The sequence below is a fragment of the Zea mays genome, unplaced genomic scaffold (assembly GCF_902167145.1).
Source record: "Zea mays cultivar B73 unplaced genomic scaffold, Zm-B73-REFERENCE-NAM-5.0 scaffold_221, whole genome shotgun sequence".
Taxonomy (NCBI): Eukaryota; Viridiplantae; Streptophyta; class Magnoliopsida; order Poales; family Poaceae; genus Zea; species Zea mays.
This window is the reverse complement of record NW_023366840.1, coordinates 1-20389: the sequence shown is the minus strand read 5'-3', so window position 1 is coordinate 20389 and position 20389 is coordinate 1. Positions and strand designations below refer to the sequence as shown.

Sequence of the window (20389 nt, the reverse complement as noted above, 5' to 3'; positions counted from 1 at the left end):
CCGGGTTTACTCCCTTCCGCCTTCTATACGGATCGGAGGCCATGACCCCGCAAGAAATAAAGCATGGGTCCCCGCGAACAGTTCCGTCAGCCGTCCCGACGTGGACGAGCCAACTTCAAAGGATCTCATTGACGGAGACCGAGTCTTCGCCCTACAGGCCCTAAACAAGTACCAAGCCCAGACCAAAGCATGGCGCGACCACTCAGTCATCCCGAGGGAGTTCAGCGAGGGGGACCTCGTACTCGTCCGGACAGCTCGGACGGAGTCCAAGGGCAAGCTGGAGCCCAGGTGGGAGGGCCCCTTTATAGTCAAGACAAAAGCTTCCCCCAGTGCTTACAGGCTCACAACGCCAAGCGGCAAGGACCTGGAGCACTCCTGGAACATCGACAACCTCCGTAAATTTTTTGTTTGACTCCTCAGGGCTGATTTCGCCCTTGTAATTCGCAAAAACAATCTTGTATCGGCCCGCACTCTTTTCCTCCCGGGGGTGAGGTTTTTAACGAGGCGGAGCCATGTAATATATGTGTGAAAAATCCCCCGCAAAAACATGCGTCGAAAAAAGACCGCGACGACGGTCTTCGACATTCGACCAACACGAGGTCACCGCGAGGCTAAGCGCTAGCAACCCTCGCGTGCGACAAATCCGCGCAGAAGTCGCCTAAGGGTGCAGCCGGACTAGCACAACAAGTGCGAAAAAACCAAAGTCTATCGCGAAGACTATCCGCGCAGAAGTCGCCTAAGGGTGCAGCCGGACTAGCACAACAAGTGCGAAAAAACCAAAGTCTATCGCGAAGACTATCCGCCAGAAGTCGCCTAAGGGTGCAGCCGGACTAGCACAACAAGTGCAAAAAAACCAAAGTCTATCGCGAAAACTATCCGCGCAGAAGTCGCCTAAGGGTGCAGCCGGACTAGCACAACAAATGCGCAAAGTCTGCCGCGAAGACCATCCGCTCAGAAGTCGCCTAAAGGTGCAACCGGACTAGCATAACAAAGGCAGAAACGACAACATCAAACCGTCCGCGCCAAGACCAACTATAATCACATCAACACAATAGAACAAACCAGACAAAGTACACAACGCCTTCGCACACGTATACAAGCGAGGGCACACAACTTCATCATACAAGCCTCTACATATACAAGCGAGGGCACCACACTCTACATCGGCTCAGCCTTAGGAATAATTCCCATCTCCCTATAATTAAATAACATTATCCTAAGCTCCTCACCCGCAAAAAGACTTCGCAGTTCCCCTTCACCTGTATTCACGGCGGCCGGCAAAGACAACAGTTCCTGCCGGCCAGCCCCACTCACACGAAGCCGAGCCCCCTCCGCCCCACTAACTCTACGTTTCGCAATCGCCCTTCGTCGTCGTCGCCCGGTACTAGGACCTGGCGCATCTCCTGCGTCCGCGACGCGCGGCGAAGCCTCCGCCGCAGCCACATCCAAGGCCGCAAAATAGTCCAAGTCCTCCTCCGACGACTCCTCAGTCCACTCAACCGAGCTCCCAGAGTCAGCACAATCAAAACACTCAGATGCAGATCCACCATATTCATTACCATCTTCCGCGGTCAAAGCCGCCAAAAATTTAGTAGTAGCGGTTGCGTGCGCAGGCCCAAATCTTGAACCTGCGCAACAACCAAAATTCAGCAACATATACAAATTTCCCTAACCCTCTACACCCACTACGCCACCTGTGACGGCCCTGACGTTGCGGGAGCCTCCGCCGTTGGCTCCGCCGTTGTTTCCGCTGCTGCTTCCGCCGCCACCGCTGCGGGATCTTCAGCACTCGGCGCAGCGGCTGCGAGGGCATCAGGCGCGCCTTCGGCGACCTCCAGGGGCAGGTCTTCGCCGGCCACAGCGGATGCGGGGGCACCCGGCGCGTCTTCCGCGGTCCCCAGGGTCGGCTCCGGGTCAGACAGCATGCTGTTCAACGCCCCGAAGTCGTCCACCCTCTCGCCACGCGCCGCCTAAGAAAAAACACACAAAATTCAGCAAACACACACACAGCCCACATCCAACAAACACCAAACAAACGAAAACGTTACCTGCGCCCTCGCCGTCTCGGCCCGCTCCCTGACCACCTCGCGACCATGCAGACCCCACATCCGGTCGTAGAGGGCTCCGGCGGATTCCTTCACTACGGGGTCCTCAACCTTAAAGATATCTCGCTCAAAATCTTCATCGGCTTGGTCGAAGACCTCGAAGTGCCGGCACCCTTCGCGGGAGAGCGCGTTCATCGCCCCCTCGCAGGTGACCAGGGAGGCATACGCCATAAATCCCTCCACGACAGTGGGGAGTGCTTGCAACTCCTCCTGCACCCACTCCAGGCAGCGAAGTCCGGGCTCCCGGTCCGGCACTTCGAAATCACCGGTCCCCGCGCCCAGCCCACGGTATGTATCCACAAGCAGCAGGCGCGTCCGCTCCGCTTCCGCGCGTGACATGGCCTCGGCCCTCTCCACGCGGCTCTCCAGGGCGGTGAGCCGCTCCTGCAGCTGCTCAGCGCGCTCCCTGGCAAGATTGCCCTCCGCCTGTGCCAGGTTAGCCTCCGCCTGCGCAGCCTGCGCCTTAACAAGAGCCTCGTTGGTCTCCCTCCTCTCCCCCGCCAACTGGCACCGGAGGTCAGCCTTTTCTCCCTCCAGCGTGGCCACCTTGTCCGCCAGCTTGCGACACTTGCTGTCGGCGGCCGACTTCTCACGGACGGCGTCAGCATGTTGTGTCCGAAGTCTCTCGACTTCGGCAGCCACAGCTGCCGTGAGGGACCCCGACGCAGTGCGGCTGGCGAAGTCAGCCACCTGCAGAGCAATCGTAAGACAGCGGCCCCAGCAAGCCGATAAAAAAAAGGGGGGGACGAAGTCCAGCTCAGCGGACCTGACTCAGCGCCTCTGTCACCTCCTTCAGCCGGCGGGTCGCAGCGCCCGCCTCATCCATGACAACCGCGAGGGCTGACACCTCGCCCCCGGCGCTAAGAGCCCCGCCCTTCGCCTTTGGCACTGCGGCAGCCGTCGTGGTCGCCGCGGCAGGCGCAACCATAGCAAGTTGGCCCTCGCCCGACCCTGCGACGTACCAACGAATAAATTAAAAAAAAGAATAAAAAAATATATAATAAATAAATAGAGCCAACGACTTACCACCAAGATAGTCCTCCACACTAATATCAGTGGCGAAGTCGGCGACACGTTTGCCCGACAACGGCAACGCTCGCGCCGCCTTCGCGACCTCCGCCACTCCGCCGGACGGCGGCACCACCTTCGCCGATTTCGAGCCTCCGGCGCCTGCCGTTGCCTCCGGCGCCTTGCTAGCAGCAGGGATGCCCGACTTCGCCGCCAGCGGCGGCCGGCCTCCGCCGGGGGCCGTAGCCTTCGCAGACCCCCGCTGCCTCTTCGGCCTGGCTTCAACGAGCCTGACAGCCGCCTGGCGCTTCTGTGCAGCTCCCTGGCGATCCTTGTCCATCACTGCTGACACAACAGCAGCAATATTCCGCCCATAAGGAAAAACCCTCCATTCACGAACCATGCGAGATGTAAAAAAGTCCCTGCCAGCCGCGCGGGGGATAGGAACATTCCTAGGCCAACAACCCTCGGTAACCCTCAGCATCCGAGCCGAAGACTCCCGGAGCTCGGGCGAAGACATCCTTTCCCCCGGGGCCGCGCACGTCCTCATCAACTCTCTAGCAAAACCATCAGAAACCCCAAGTCCTCCCATAGCAGTACCTAATTTTCTCTTTTTAGAGGATAGGGCGGCCGCCGGCGCAGGGTCGTCTCCAGTCTCCACCGCCGGTTTCTTCCCACGGCGGTCCGCATCGTCTTGACCAGGGTAGCCGTCATATGGCAATTGATTTAACTCAAAAACCATGTTCAAACGGTCATTCGACCCGCGGATATCCCAGCTGCGCTGGCCCTCCGTCCTCGGCACGTAACGTCCAACAAGCCGCACCGCCCCATCCTCCGCCTCACGCACAAAGGCGGCCGGATCGCGGTTTTGCAGATTCAGGGCGAAGGCGGGACTCCGCACCACCCTACCGCCATGGAAAGGCATCTGGCGAGGGCACACTTCGCCCAACGCCCAGCCATGCGCCAAGGGCCACACCCCGTACGCCACGAATTCTTCAACCAAGTCGCGCCCGCTGCTCAGACCAGCGGCGCACCGAAGGGCCCCTTCGTCCACATCCTCCTCCGCCACTTCAAAGGGCGGGTACGCTGAGTAAAAATGAGAGCACATCTCGGACACGGGAAGTCCCTCATGGCCTTCGACGGAGCCCTCAGCAACGTAAAACCAAAATTCATTCCAGTTGCCCCACTTGTTGCGGGCGCAAGGAACCAACTCGACTACCTGCATCGTGGTTTTGCCAGTCTTCGGCGTGAATGTGCACGACCCAAACTGAGCGACTTCGTCTCCAATCATCCTCTTCTGCCAGTGCAAACAATAATACTTCGCAAAAACTTCGACTGATGGCTGTCCGCCGTACGAAGTCGTCGCCCAGACGTACTTCGACAGAGCCACTATGGCATTCGGTGTCAGCTGATGTATTTGAACGTTGAACTTGCGCAGGACTTCGCCAACAAATCGGTGCGCAGGCAAACGGAGTCCGGCGGCGAAGAACGCCTCGAAAACAACCAACTCGCCCTCCGGCTCGGGGACTTCCTCCGTCCCCGGGACTCGAGCAACTCCGCCGCCGAAGTAACCCAACCGCTGCATATCTTGCACGCGGACCGACGACATCCGCGATACGCCAAAGTCAACAGAATCGCCGGCGCGCAACTCCTCCGCCATTAAACTACTCAGCGTCTCAGACGAGGCGGCGGCCGGCGGCGAGGGAACGGCCGGCGGTGTAGCGGCAGCGGAAGAAGACGAAGACGGCATCGCTACGTACCGTCGGCGGCGGCGGGCGGTCTGCTTCACTCGAGCCAGATCTCCGGCGAACAAGAGCGCGGCGGGCAGACGAGCAGCAAGACGGCGGAAAGGGCGGCTAGGGTTTTCGTGGAGCGCGGAAGGTGAATTTCAAAAAGCACCGACCCCCGCCCCCTTTTATAGGCAGGGCGCGGCTCTTCGGGAAACCCGCAATCTAACAGGGCGCGGCGCTTCGGGAAACCCGCAATCCAACAGTACGCCGTCAATCAACGGTCATATCAAAAACCCCCGCGGAACCACTTCGAGCGAGGGCAGCGTCTCCGCCATCTAGCGACGTCTTCGGCACCAGGTAACTTTGTCGAACTGGTCCCTCGGAGGGCAAATGTTGGGGCGAAGGCAAAGCCGCCACCCTCCGCTCGAAGTCTTCACTGCAGCAGCTGAGCTAACGGAGACAAAACAGGCAGGGACACCCTTCGCATGTACCGCACCAGACGAAGACTGGCGACGAAGGGCATCCCACAGTGCAGCCTCGTCCAGCTCAGAGGCCCACGTGTGATCCGGCCCATCGTTACGGGCCCCACGTGGCCGCCGTGCTATACGGGCCTAATTTGTAAAGACATCCCTGTAATTACGGTCTGTAACCCCGCTTTATGGGAATATTCTGGGGATAATCTAGGTAGCTGAGGGCACATGCGTCCTTAGCTCAAGGCGCTGCGCGCTCAGGTACCTATAAATACCCCTGCACAGTGCCCGTGAGAGGCCAGATTAACAGAGCTTTTGCCATCTAGCGCGTGTGCCCTGTTGACACCACTGTTCACCCTTGTTGGATCCCCTTGCAACCGAGAGCAAGTTCCAACACCAACCATAAGGATTGAGCAGACTCTTCGCCATGGAAGCTTCCCACGCATGAATTGGCAACCCCTACAGTTCCACATCGACGAGGTCCAACAAGAAAGTGCCATCATTCAGAACGGTGCCCAAAGAGGCAACTCCGTTGTTGCTTTGGCCCCCTTGTCTCCTTGATCCACATTGTCATCTTCAGTTTGTCTTGATTTCCTATTTCTTGGTCTTCTAGGGCACATTCCCCGCATCACCGGATCAAGGCCCTTGCCATGAACTAGAGAACCGATCAACTTAAAATTTTTCTTCTCCTACTGCTCAACCTTACTCCAGACCAAGGTCTATTTCTTCATGAAAGGACCTTCACAACGGAGGTTGACCCTCGAGGTGCCGGAATAACATTATGGGGAGCCTTCCCCTTCGACCACTCCAAGCGCTTCCAAACCGACATGCAAGGCACATTATCAACACATATTTCATGGAGAATTTAACTAAGCTAATTTGATGTTGTAGATGTTGGTGCATTTTCTATGAGGTAGAGAAGTTTAGCTTAGGACAAAGTTGAAGTAAACTATAGTTTGAACAGACGAAGTATCAAACTATTATTTCATGCAACTCAACTGAAAATATAAAGCTAGCACAATGAGATTTTCTCCAAATAAGCATTAGCTTGGTTGGTTGGTGCTATCAATAAATTTATTAGCCAATTAGAAGGTCTCTTCCTATGATAGAGGAAAAAAAGAGCATAATCTATTTTATTAGCCAGTTGCCAGTGCTTTGCTACGGCTGTTATATATCATATACATAAGTATTGAGATTTTTACTCAAATATAATTATTGTTTATTTCTAAACACTAAGGTACGTGGGTTCGAGTGCTCGATCTGCACTATTTTTTGCATGGGGTCAGGTGCTGGACAGTCGCAGTAGCTGGCTACGCAGACGCTGGGGTCCATAGGACAGTAACCAAGAGAGCGTTGCGTGGACGCTGGGCTCACAGGGCAAGGCGCCGAGGCAGGATGCATGGGGCGGGAGAACTAGTCAGAACGCGTGGGGCAGGCCTAGAGTGTCAGCATGAAGGGTGAAGCCGTGGTAGCACCAGATGCCCACATTAGGTTCTTAATAGAGTAGTATAGATATAGTTATGACAACATATTGGGAGAGCACCTAAGATTACAGGAACAATCTCAAGATTACATGTGGTCTGGTGGTTAGCCCCAAATTTCTGGAGCAGGGAGGCGTGGGTTCGAGTGCTCGATCTGCACTATTTTTTGCACGGGGTCGGGTGCTGGGCAGTCGCAGTAGCTGGCTGCGCAGGTGCTGGGGTCCACAGGGCAATAGCTGAGAGAGCGCTGCACGGGCGCTGGGCCCACAGGGCACGGCGCCGAGGCGGGACGCATGGGGTGGGATAACCAGTCGAGACGTGCGGGGCAGGCCAGAGTGTCAGCACGAAGGGTGAAGCCGTGGTAGCACCAGGTGCCCAACACATTAGGTTCTTAATAGAGTAGTATAGATTTGTGAGTTTGAAGCACGAGAAAATAGATCAAGAGAATGGATAGGTCTTTGTTACACTATGTAGCTGTTATCCACTGTGCAATTATTTGTATTTGTTATATTTGAAGGCTGTACTTCTTATACTTTTCATTAATATTGTCCTGGTCAAAATGTGTTGCAGCTAGCAAGTCTTGGCCATACTGCTGCCGTTAGTAGGGTCTAGACTGTTTTCAATCTGGTCTAGTCTTATGCTTGCCCTCTAGGCATTGTACTTTGGTCCTCTTTGGATTTTTTTTCCTCTCTTAATATAATGATGCGCAACTCTTTTGCGCGTTCGAGAAAAAAAATGTGTTGCAGCCAAGGTACCTGCAAATCTCTGGACATTTTAGAACTGAAGTCCCGGGCAGCTCTCATTGAGTTAACATAGTCACTCTAGGAAGAAGAATAAAAAATACTGATTAGTTTTTGCAATGTTGAAATGAAATACAGGGATAATCATAATGGGTTGCATGTTAGTTTATAACCTGCTTGTTAAGGGGAGTATGGTATGTTCGGAATGCCGAAGCTTGTATAATGCCACTTTCATAACCTGAAAAAGATTCATCAAGAACACTAGTTCACTAATCACTACCTGCTTATTGGAAGTCTATATGTTACACACATTTTCAAATCCTAGAAAACAGTGTAATGATAAAGTATACAATCATAAAACACTACACACACCACTGAGGTCTAAACTTGTTGAATAAGCTCCTTTTCCCCCTTTAGAACAATCACTCGATGGAAGTGCGTCAAGAAACCATGGAAGTTTATCTCTGAATTGGGTTGTGGATGGACGCCCATTATCCAAGTCTGAGTGTAGGAAGCACTGAGACAAAAGCATGCCAAGTAGATCAGAAACATTTCATTTCTACTTGCGATATATTTTTTTCTCGAACACGCAGGAGAGTTGTATATCATTTCATTAGAAGAAGAAAGTACAAAAGACACACCCACCCACACCACACCCCAGGGTTTAGGCAATTAACATTCGCGCCTGTTACAAATGAAAAAAACACTACCAAAACAGCATTGGAGCTAGTCACCTAAACCATTTAGGACCTCTCTGAGCTGTTAGGGCTATATATAGTACTGCATGGATTATGATTGAACCATACAATTTAAGCATTTATCCATTGCATATAGTAGGACACAGTAGTGCAGAAAACAACCATCTGGAATTGATCAATAAAGTAAAAGGCATGGAAATTACAGGTATTACCGTTGTACAGTTACTGCAGGTTTTGCTTGTCATGCAAGAGCCTGAAACCTGATCGAGTTGGCAGCATGGAGGCTGTAAAATACAGGTTTGAATGTTACTTCTGTAAAGTACATGTTTGAATGCGACTTACCATCTTATGAGATGAAAAAGGTGTAGTCAAAAAGTTAATTTCTTAGTATAGCAACTGTCGCTACTTCAGTATGTGCAGCAATGTATTCTTATGCAGTGACCCACATATTTCCTGCAGTGATGAGGCAAGGAAGATGCCTTTTTCTCTTTTGATGTGCTTGTCTACAGTTTGTTTCTCTAAAATATCCACACATTGGAGAAAAGATATTCCATGGAGTGACCAGCTATTGTTTTCTTGATTAGTGGTACTAGTCATCCTTTTTATTTCACATAGTGAGGATTGAAAGAAACATGACACCATGATATCAAATTGCTTGCCTGACCTCTCTAGGATCGATGAGGTTGTATATTTATACCGGCACGAGCCATCTATTCAAAGAGGAATCATACTCGGTTTCATCCCAACCGACTCTAACACTAAACGATATGAACTCATGCAGTCTTGTTCTGTTTTATCTCTTAAACTCTAATCAAAATTGGTTTCTAATCTAGCCCAAGAGTGTTAGAGTATATTTGGAAGTCTAGATATTGTGTCTCATAGACTGCCATATGTGTTAGAGTATATTCGGTAGTCTAGATATTATGTCTCATGGACTGCCATATGTATTTGTGGATTGCCTTCTCTCCTACGCCATGTACTCTATATAAACGTCAAATGACTCAATGCAATACATCAATCTTTGGCGGCAATCCATCTGACATGTATCAGAGCCTAACAGATCCATTCTACTGTTACTACCTCTCTAGCCTTCTAGGGTGCACCACCCACCTCTCCCGGGCTGCTGCCACCCTAGGGCTTGTTCGGTTCTGCCCCAATCCATATGGATTGAGGGGGATTGAGGGGGTTTCAATCCCTAGCAAGTCAAAATCCCTCCCAATCCATATCAATCCCCTTCAATCCATATGGATTGAAAATAACCGAACAAGCCCCTAGTGTGTGCCATGCCCTCCTCCTTCGACATCACTACTCTAGTCGGCCTCTACAAGTAACAGCCTTGTGCCACCTCTTCTCCCTGCAATGGCACCACCTGGTGCCACCTCAGGAATGCCAGGCGAGGTCGCCGACCTCTACACAGCTAGTGTGCGACCTCAGTATCTGCAGGTTGTACCTCCTATCTCTATGCCACCATCGTCCTATGCGCCCTCTAGTAGCACTCGTCCATCCTCATGCCACTAGCAATAAAAACAAGGGCAAGGGGAAGGAGAAGGGCAAGGGCGATGGAAGTAGTTCATTCTCTTCCTCTACAATGTGCACAAGTGGTGCGCCCGGCTCAGGTTCCGGGAGGCGCCCTTGACTGGCCTTCCTTCTACAACCCATGGACCAACACTATCTCTATGTGGCCCGGACCACGATCAACACAACAGCAGATACAACCTCCATCGTAGGTTTTTCTGGCTGCGTTAGAACCCTTTCGTCTTTCTAGCAGCACTTTGTTCCCGCCTGCACCAACACCACTTCTCCCATCAGTGTCATAGTTCCCACAACAATTGGTGGTACCCCCTACCCCTGAGCGTGGGATTAGCAGTCGCTGGCCAACTCCTTAGGCACCATGGCTTTACTCCTCCGGCGATCACTAATTGGGTCGTAGACTCCGATGCCTCCATTCATACTACAATGGATGTCGATAAATTAACAAATTTTCGTCCTTCTCATTCAATTAATTCTCCTTCCTCTACCATTGTTGATAATAGGTCTATGCTTCCAGTCACCTCATTAAGAGACACGGTGCTTTTCGGCCCCTTTTACCTTAATAATGTTCTTGTTGCTCATGACATTATTCAAAACTTATTATCTGTTTGAATGTTTCACTACTGACAACTCTTGCTCTATAGAGTTTGATCCGATTGGTGTTTGTGAGGGATTTGGCTTTCGGGAACGTGATCACCAGGTGCAATAATTCGGGACCCCTCTACACTCGGCACTTGCCCACAGTCACGCCTCCGCTACTCACTGGGTCTTAGTTGCTTCAGTGTCTACATGGCATCATTGTATAGATTATTCTGGTCCTAATGCCTTGTCTTAGTTTCTAAAGTGTTTAATAAAGTTTGTCATAAGCACTAGCATTAGCTATGCCATGCTTGCCAGCTAGATCATCACACACGGTTGTATTTTGCTAGTTCATCCTCATGTGCAGCTAATATTTTTGATCTTATTCATTGTGATTTTTGGACCTCTCCAATTGTCAGGGGTATCAATACTATTTAGTCATTGTTGATGATTGTTCTCACTGTATGTGGATGTTTCCTTTACGCCTAAAATCTAATACTTTTTCTACTCTTCCAAATTTCTTTGCATGTGTCCACTCAATTTGGCTGCAGCATCAAGTCTATCCAATGTGACAATGGGCGTGAGTTCGATAATGCTTCCTCTACTTTCTTCCTATCTCATGGTGCACTGCTTCAGATGTCTTATCCCTGCACTTCGCCCCATGCCACCAACACAATCAACGCTTCATGTCCATATCTGGCTTTATTTGGCGCCGCACCTTCCTATGTGCATCTCAAGGTTTTCGGGTGTGCATGCTATCCAAACCTCTCCTTAACTACCAAACATAAGCTTGCCTCGCTCTCCGTCGCCGACCCTTCCTCACCCTTATCTACTCGCGATGCCGCTGATCGACTACTGCTCTGCCACCCTGTTGACACATTTTCCTATGGGTCCTGAGCTAATCACGTCGTCGGTTAACCCGCATCCGATGACCACGCGTGCCAATCGTGGGTTTCGACAGCCTATTCACCGCCTAGTTCTGGCCATAACATCCCCTCCAACTGCGTCACCGGTTTCGAAGATTGCTTGTTCTACCCTTGTTGATCCTAATTAGCACCGGGCTATGGAGGAATTCAAGGCTCTGATTGCCAACTGGACCTAGGACCTGGTGCCTCGTGCACGTGGTGCCAACATTGTCACTATAAAATGGGTTTGGTTTCATAGACGACACGTTGATGGATCCTTGGAGTGCTACAAGCGCGCTTGGTGTGTCACACCTTCACTCAGTGCCTCAACATTTACTATGACGAGACTTTTAGCCCACTTGTTAAACCGGCCACCGTCGATATGGTGCTGTCCTTGGCACTCTCACATGATTGGCCGATGCACCAGCTCGACATGACGAACACCTTTCTGCATGGAACGCTCTCTGAGACCATATATGCTACTCAGTCAATTGGTTTCGTCGATCCAACACATCCGAACTTAATCTATTGCCTCAATAAGTCCCTCTATGGGATTAAGCAGGCACCCCAAGCCTAGTACAACTATTTTGCTTCGTTTATTGCTACGTTGGGATTTCACGAGGCTAAGTCGAACACCTCTTTATTTATCTTCCATCAGGGTGCAGAGACAATATATTTGTTTTTTAACAGAAAAGCTATGAGGAAAATCCCCCACAACAAAATTTTATTAAATAATAATAAAAGAAGCAAGTCAGAAAACAACGAAGCAAATCAGAAGGGAGGGAGAGAGGGAGAGAACCGGTGGGGAGAACCAGCTATCTAGAGACAGTATATTTGTTGATTTATGTCGATGATATGTCTTCACAGCTTCCAGCATTATTCTTCTTTTACATACTTTTTAGCTCTTCAACTGTTCGTCATGAAAGACCATGGGCCACTTCACCATTTCTTGGGCATCACTGTAGAGCGCCAACCTGAGGGTTTATTTCTGCATCGGCGCGTCTATCTGAAGGACATCATCAAGCGTGTCAGCATGGTTGACTGCAAACCATGCACCACTCTGGTTGATCTCAAGTCCAAATTGTCAGGAGCCTATGTGCCGCCAGTGGAGGACACTACCCAGTACAGGAGTCTGGTCGTCGTTCTTCAGTATCTCATTTTCACACCACTTGATGTGTCTTCTGTAGTTCAACAGGTGTGCCTCCATATGCAAGATCTTTGTGAGCTCCATCTGGCTGCCCTCAAGTGCATTTTGTGGTACCTTTAGGGTACTCCATATTTGGGTCTTCCACTTCGCCGCTCATCTACCTCCGATCTCGTCGTCTACACAGATGTAGACTGGGCTGGTTGTCTGGATTCACGCAGGTCCACATCGGGCTATGTTGTGTTTCTCAAGGACAACTTGATCTCTTGGTCGTCTAAGTGTCAGAACGTCATCTCTCGGTCGAGTGTTGAGGTTGAATACTGGATTGTTGCAAATGGCGTCGTGGAAGCTAGCTAGTTAAACCAGTTGATGTAGGAGATTCACTCTCCTCTTTGACGAAGTACACTTGTCTACTACGACAACATCACATCAATGTCGTCTACCTCTCCAGCAACCCCGTCCAACATCAGCACACCAAACATATTGAGATTGATCTACACTTTGTTTGTGAGAAGGTGAACATCGGTGACATTCATGTGCTTCATGTTCTTACATCGTTGCAGTTCGCGAGCATCTTCACTAAAGGGCTTCCGTCTTCGGCCTTCTCGGAGTGTTGGTCCAGTCGCAACATCTGTCTTCTTAGAGTATATTTGGTAGTCTATATATTGTGTCTCGTAGATTGCCAAATGTATAAGTATATTTGGTAGTCTAGAGATTGTGCCTTGTAACTGCTATATGTGTTAGAGTATATTTGGTAGTCTAGATATTGTGCCTTGTATACTGCTATATGTATCAGTGAGTTGCCTTATCTCCTACGTCATGTACTCTATATAAAGGGTCTAAGTGCTCAATGCAATACATCAATCTTTGGTGACAATCCCTCTGACAAAGAGGATCCTGGACAACTATGGACGTTGCCTACATATAGAATATTCTAACAATGATAGTTTCCAGTAATTCAGATAAGAGTTCTATTTTGGTCAAATCCAAATAAATATGGTAAGCCAAGCAAGGAAACGGTGTATAACCTGATCGTCTGGAGGGCAGTAACTTCCATTCACAAATTTTCTACAGCATCCAAATGCTTCAGGGGACATCCAAATTAGGAAGTCATCAAGCCATGAAGCAGCAGGTTTAGCAATGTAACTAGTCTCAGGGGATAATGATTGTCGTGATATCTGCATGATTGAAACCATGTTATGCAATCTTCACAACAAAATGAACTGTTGTACCGGATACTCAGTTTGCAGTGTGCACCCTGCACTGGGTAACCTTATACTACCCTCCATTCTCGAATATTTGTCACCCGCTAGCTTATTTTTTAACTAAAACACGACAAATAAAAAAGAATGGAGGGAGTAATAAACAAACACATCTCTGATATATATTGCACTGGTAAACTGAGCTAAGAGTAATTTACTACTGAAGATATTCTGGAACATAACTTTGTTAAAACATAGTAAGATAATATAATATACCTCATTCAAAAGAGAATTTGAATTACACTGGCTGATTGAACATATTTGATTTGTATCCACCGACGCAGAGCTGGAAAACAATATAAAAATAAATCATAAATCAAGCATGGCTACCACTGTTTAAGCATGCAACTTAAAAAAGAGCTTCAGGGTGTGCTTGAGAAAATAATGTTCTGGGTGCAATTCGGCGACCTTAAGGATCTCCACCGTCCCTATTTAGTTCAACACATTGTACTTGTATACCAAACAGAGAAACTAAATTGTACCATGTCAATCAACATAAGAAACTTTGTTTTATAAAACTTTTTTGCATATCAGGAACAAAAAGATTTGCTATTATTGTTATTATATGACCATATCAGGAATGATCGAAACCTGAAAGTTCAGTTATTCAGCATGTTATTTTTTCTCCATAAGAAAGAAAGCATATATCATATGCAACATTTGTGACATTTGTCACACCAACAACAAATGACAGTGACTTGACCATATTTGAAGAACTAAGCAAGATGGAAGAGTCAATATTACATTTTGTATATTTGCACGTAGTGTGACTCTTTTCTTTGATAAACTTTGGGAGCACTATTTTTATACATAAATACCTGTAATTGAAGTCCTTCACAACAAAGTATAATGGTGGACCTACTTTCATGTACTTTGCAAGGTCATCAAAATAATCCTGGAAATACAATGATCAGAGTGATCTGAAGGAAGGCACCTCAAGAAGAACTCAAAACTCTTTAGGGGGAAACCTGTAAATAGGAATTTCGTGGCAGAACAATTTGCTGCTCCAATCCTGGTTGCAGTCTAGTAGATAATGCCTAATTAGAACAGAGGAAACACTACAGGTGAGTGAACTCAACAACTGATTCTTTTGGAAAAAATGTAGACATGCATAAAAGACAAGGAGAAACGGTTAGGATGCTCAATCACAATGAAAAAGGTCTAGATCAAAGACATGGTTAGGTAGTGCATGAAACCATATAACATCAGTGCCATACATGTCCTAATAATGTGATTGCAATATTTTTTTAAATAAAAAAGAGAGAAAATGACCCTCTTAGAAGCAAGATATTTTTTGTAACTAGGTGGTTGGCATGATGTTAATTTTGAGATACATTTTCTACAATTGGCTACTTGGTAACAAATAAACCAAAATTTGAAGTGCTTGCCACCATCTTACTTCAGGCTAGGTACAGTTGATTTATGACTGACAAGGAAAAGGGTGGTGGCAACTTACTTTGTCAGGGCCTAAGGAGGCCCACGGAGGGGCTGCGGCAGCAGCAACCATGGGCCCTCCAAGAGGGATTAGATAAGGATAGTTAGAGATAAGATTAGAAGATTATTTGAGATTATTTATGAGATTAGTTGATATTATCTAGGAAGGTTATCAGTTAGTAGTTTGTTGAGAGTTTTTATGAGAGTTTTAAGGATATAAGGATCTCTAGCTAGATAGGGGCGGTCAGCCGGCCTATTTATGTAATTAATGGATGAGAAATAAAGCAGGCAAGAATTAGAAGGGAGAAACCCTCCTCTTGCTCGGCCGTGGGCAGAGGCCCCCGGCCGGTGTTCCTGCCCATCGATACCCCTCTCCAATCCCTCACCGATCTAGCGATCATAACATTTGGTATCGGATAGCTTGGGTTTCGATCTGATCCCATGGCTTCTGCTACCAATTTCGCGGCGTCATCCTGGCAACCAGCGTCCCCATGTCCATAGACTGCGTCGCATGTCACCTTCGTCACGCCGTCCTGGCAACCGACGTCCCCATCTCCATGGGTTGCGCCGCATGCCACCTTCGTCACACCATCCTGGCAACCGTCGTCCCTATCTCCATGGGCAGCATCGCCTGCCAATTTTGTCACCACATCCTGGACGACGGCGTGCCCATCCCCAGGGACAACACCAAATTTCATCACATCATCTTCGTTGACGGCGTCTCCGTCCCCATGGGCGATGCCACTAGGGGCAGCCATGGCTCAGCAATCAACAGCTCCATCGATGGGGGACTTGTGGACCAACATAAGGGCTGATCTCGCAGAGATGCAAGCCACGCTCCAGAAGGTTGAGCAAGGGCTGCTACAAATCAAGGCAGCAGTGCAACATGAACAGCACCAGCTGGCGTTGTCCGCACGGCTCCAGACGTCGGCGGCTGTGGGCATACAAGCTGTTGCTCGTGGCTTCCTTGCACAACGGAGAGTGCGGGAGATGCGCCGGCAGATGCTCGAGGCAGCCTTGGTGACGGTTGACCTCGGCACACGGGAGCGCGACCTCGCCCTGTCGGACGACCATCAGCAGCGGCACCGAGCCACTATCTCCAAGTGCGAGCATGGTACATGTCCCAAGGGCGACGAACTTCAACTCTATGGCAGCAACGGTAGGGAAGGCACGCCCCTCGTCATCGGCAAGGGCGCACCATTTAGCGCCACCACATTCCACTATCGGTCGCCACGAGGGCGCCTCCGCTGGTTATTGTTGCGACCTACTCCAGGTGCCCATCCATGTGCTCCCCTTTCGTCCAGATGGTGTCCATGGGATCCAGGTGGCTGCACATGTGCAAGTCCAATGCGCGGAGGGTGTCCGCCTTATCTTATGGGGTCAAAAAATTCAGATTAGGAATAATAAGATAAGCCGAGATGTAAAAGGCTTGTCTTCTAGGTGTCTGGTTTTGGGTCAAGTAGACTCGGTCTTTGAGCACCTGTCATGCTGCAGCTCGAGGACGAGCTGCATGTCCAGGAGGGGTGTAGTGTCAGGGCCTAAGGAGGCCCACGGAGGGGTTGCGGCAGCAGCAACCATGGGTCGTCCAAGGGGGATTAGATAAGGATAGTTAGAGATAAGATTAGAAGATTATTTGAGATTATTTAGGAGATTAGTTGAGATTATCTAGGAAGGTTATCAGTTAGTAATTTGTTGAGAGTTTTTATGAGAGTTTTAAGGAGATAAGGATCTCTAGCTAGATAGGGGCGGTCAACCGGCCTATTTATGTAATCAATGGATGAGAAATAAAGCAGGCAAAAATTAGAAGGGAGAAACCCTCCTCTTTCTCGGTCGTGTGCAGAGGCCCCCGGCCGGTGTTCCTGCCCATCGATACCCCTCTCCAATCCCTCATCGATCTAGCGACCATAACATACTTCCTTGGTAATTCAGGTTTCATCCCTGCTTGAGTGTGTTGGGCCACTGGAGCAGAGGGATGCATCAAGTCCGCATGAAGGGCCTCATCAGGCTGCAGGGTCGCTGGAGCTGGTCCATGGTCAGGCTGCCCCACTGAAGTATTATTCTAGAAGGCAGAACAGGAGCCAGCATCAGATGCAAGATGAATTTGATCCTACAATAGATCGCAGCAACAGCTCTCAAGCTTTGGTTCAGCAAGGTACCACACCGGTGCAATCGTTTGTTGCTAGTGTTACAAAACCAATCTCTTGCATTCTTCCCCATCCGCCCCCACAGAAGAGAAGGTCTGCGCAGCTGCCTCCGGATTTTGTTCCTCGTCGTAGCAGCCGCCTGGCAAGCAAGGGTTTCAAATCCAGCAAAGATGCGCCTATCAGACATATCCAGCAGGATCTCATTAGAAGGCTGGGTATTGCTAGTGGAAAAGAGGCTGTTAGCACTTAGGCTCTTGATAAGTATGGACGTTTCTTCTCCAATCCACTATCTGAGTCCCACATCAAGGCTTTGGTAGCTTTATTTGGTTGGACTGTTCCTGAAAATGTGGAGAACTTGGAGACCATTCAGCTCCTCGCCGGAGATGCCCCGGCTGATTTTGTTTAGGAGGCTCATATTTCTCTCCTTTTTCCAGTTTTTTTTTGTGGTTGTTAGTCGCTTGTTTAAATGGATTTGTCCAAAATCATCATTTGGAATGTAAGAGGTCTTAATAAGAAAGCCAGAAGAGATGCAGTTCGTCAAACAATTGTTAGCACTCAACCAGATCTGGTCTGCTTACAAGAAACAAAGAAGGCCTCTATCTCCCGTTTTATGGTGATGTCTTTGCTTGGAAGTGAGTTTGACCATTTCATTTGTCTCCCTGCACTGGGCACGCGTGGGGGGATATTGGTGGCTTGGAAGGGGGACACTTGTAAGGTTCTTCAGACCAGAGTAGACTCTTTTTCAGTATTTGTTCAAGTTGATCATATTTCTAGTACTCCTTGGTGGTTTACTGGGGTGTATGGCCCTCAACCAGATGATCAGAAGTTGCAGTTCTTAAATGAGCTGCGCACAATTCGCTCGGCATGTTTTGGACCTTGGACTATTGGTGGGGACTTTAATCTTATATATCGAGCCGAAGACAAGAACAATAGCAACCTTGACAGGGCTATGATGGGTAGATTCTGTCGTATTCTTAATGAGTTAAATCTGTCGGAACTGCCATTGATGGGGCGCAAATTTACTTGGTCCAATGAACGCGCAAGTCTCACGCTTGTTCGTTTAGACCGGGTCTTTCACACTTCAGACTGGGGGGATTATTTCCCGGACTGCGTATTGCAAAGTTCGGCAACATTCATTTCAGACCACTGTCCTCTTCTGTTGGGGCTGCATGAGTATTCCCAGGGCAGGAGACTGTTTCACTTTGAAAGCTATTGGCCAAAATTGGAAGGTTTTATGGAAAAGGTGGAAGAATCTTGGGTGCAGCCAGTGGGTTCCTATTGTCCCCTGCAACGTTTTGCAGTGAAGTTAAAAAGGCTTTCGAAACACTTGCAGTCCTGGAGTCAGCAGAGTGTTGGCAATGTTAAGAATCAGCTCTTAGCAGCTAAGGAAATCATGCACCAACTAGAAATTGCAGGGGATTCTAGGGCTCTGTCACCTCTGGAGGAGCGGCTTCGACGACGGCTAAAGCTCCACTCTTTAGCTTTATCCTCCCTGGAGCGCACTATGGCCAGAACAAGAAGTGGCCTTCGCTGGTTGAAAGAAGGCGAAGCTAATACATCTTTTTTTCACCAACAGGCACGATATAGGAAGAAGAAAAATTTCATTGCCAAATTGAAAGTAGCAGACAGAATCTTGGTAGAGCAGGAGGAAAAACAAGAAGTTGTGTGGGATTTTTATAATAATCTCTTGGGGACTGCTGTGCAAAGGAACTGCTCTTTCAACCTGGCTGCTTTTCATATACCAACCCGAAACCTTGAGCAGTTGGAAAGGGATGTCACTGAGGCAGAGGTATGGGCCACTATTAATTCTATCCCTTCAGACAAAGCTCCAGGGCCTGATGGATACACTGGGCGCTTCTATAAGCATGCATGGCCAATTATTAAAGGGGATTTCATGACAACTATGGGGAGGATTCTGTTGGGTGATGTATCGAATTTGCACCTTCTTAACTCAGCTTTGGTGACTTTACTTCCTAAGAAATCTGATGCTGCAGAGATAAAAGATTTTAGGCCTATCAGCCTCATTCATAGTTTTGCTAAAATTGTTACCAAGTTGTTGGCAAACCGGCTTGCTCCCATGCTTCCTGAGCTGATATCCCCAAACCAGAGTGCTTTTGTAAAAGGGAGAAGCATACAAGACAACTTTATTATGATGCAACAAACAGCCAGAGCAATCCACAGACAAAAAATCCCCAAAGTGCTTCTCAAGCTGGATATCGGCAAGGCATTTGATTCTGTTTCTTGGCCATTTCTGCTGGAAGTTCTTGGGCATCTTGGTTTTGGTCCAGGATGGTGCAATATTATCTCCAAGTTATTGTGCTCATCCTCGACTAGGGTGCTGGTGAATGGAGAACCTGGAAAGCTTATTTGCCACCAAAGAGGATTAAGGCAAGGGGATCCTTTATCTCCTATGTTGTTCATCTTAGTTATGGATGTTTTGAATTCACTTTTCTCGCGGGCTAGCGAAATGGGCCTGTTGTAGCCTCTCTTGAGAAACAGAAATGGGCAAAGGGTCTCCCTTTATGCAGATGATGTAGTGCTGTTCATGCGGCCAAGAGATGAGGAAGTGGTTGTGGTGAAAGAAATCCTTAGAATTTTTGGAGAAGCTTCAGGATTAGTCACGAACTTGAGCAAGTGCAGTATGACTCCTATTTAGTGTGACAATCCAGAGCTTGTGGAGATTAGGAGCATTTTTCCTTGCAAGGTTATGCCTTTTCCCTGTAAGTATTTGGATTTGCCTCTGTCAATTAGGAAACTCCCGAGATCCTCCTTCAATGAGCTCATTGATAAAATTGCTGACAAGCTTCCAGGTTGGAAGGCTGCTATTATTAGCCTGGCTGGAAGAGCTACTTTGATTAAGTCGGTTCTCACTGCAATCCCTATTTATCATTTGATTGCCCTTAACTGCCCCAAATGGGTAATTAGAGCTATAGACACGATTCGCAAGGGGTTTTTATGGAAGGGAAGGACAGATGTTAGAGGAGGCCATTGTGTTGTTGGTTGGTCCAAGGTTTGTAGACCTATCAGTAGGGGGGCCTCGGAATCCACAATTTGGAGGTGCTAGGCTGGTCTCTGAATATGCGTTGAATGTGGCTTAAAAAGACCCAGCCTGACGGTCATGGTCAGATTTTTGACTTTCAGGTACATCCAAATGCTCTT

The 20389-nt window shown here is 48.7% G+C and overlaps 1 protein-coding gene across 1 annotated transcript in view; it reads right to left on the bottom strand.

Annotated features, from left to right (window-relative positions):
- The window catches only part of LOC118474114 (NPC1-like intracellular cholesterol transporter 1), a 30075-nt gene extending 15346 nt beyond the window's left edge, over positions 1 to 14729 (bottom strand). Inside the window, exons 1-8 of the mRNA XM_035963702.1 lie at positions 14621 to 14729; positions 14471 to 14547; positions 13869 to 13938; positions 13419 to 13568; positions 8445 to 8516; positions 7907 to 8051; positions 7708 to 7772; positions 7550 to 7615 (exon numbers count right to left, since the gene is read on the bottom strand). Coding sequence (XP_035819595.1) covers positions 7550 to 7615; positions 7708 to 7772; positions 7907 to 8051; positions 8445 to 8516; positions 13419 to 13568; positions 13869 to 13938; positions 14471 to 14520 — 618 coding nt within the window. The 5' untranslated portion in view covers positions 14521 to 14547; positions 14621 to 14729. The remainder of the gene's footprint in view (positions 1 to 7549; positions 7616 to 7707; positions 7773 to 7906; positions 8052 to 8444; positions 8517 to 13418; positions 13569 to 13868; positions 13939 to 14470; positions 14548 to 14620) is intronic.
- Positions 14730 to 20389: the final 5660 nt, after the last annotated feature.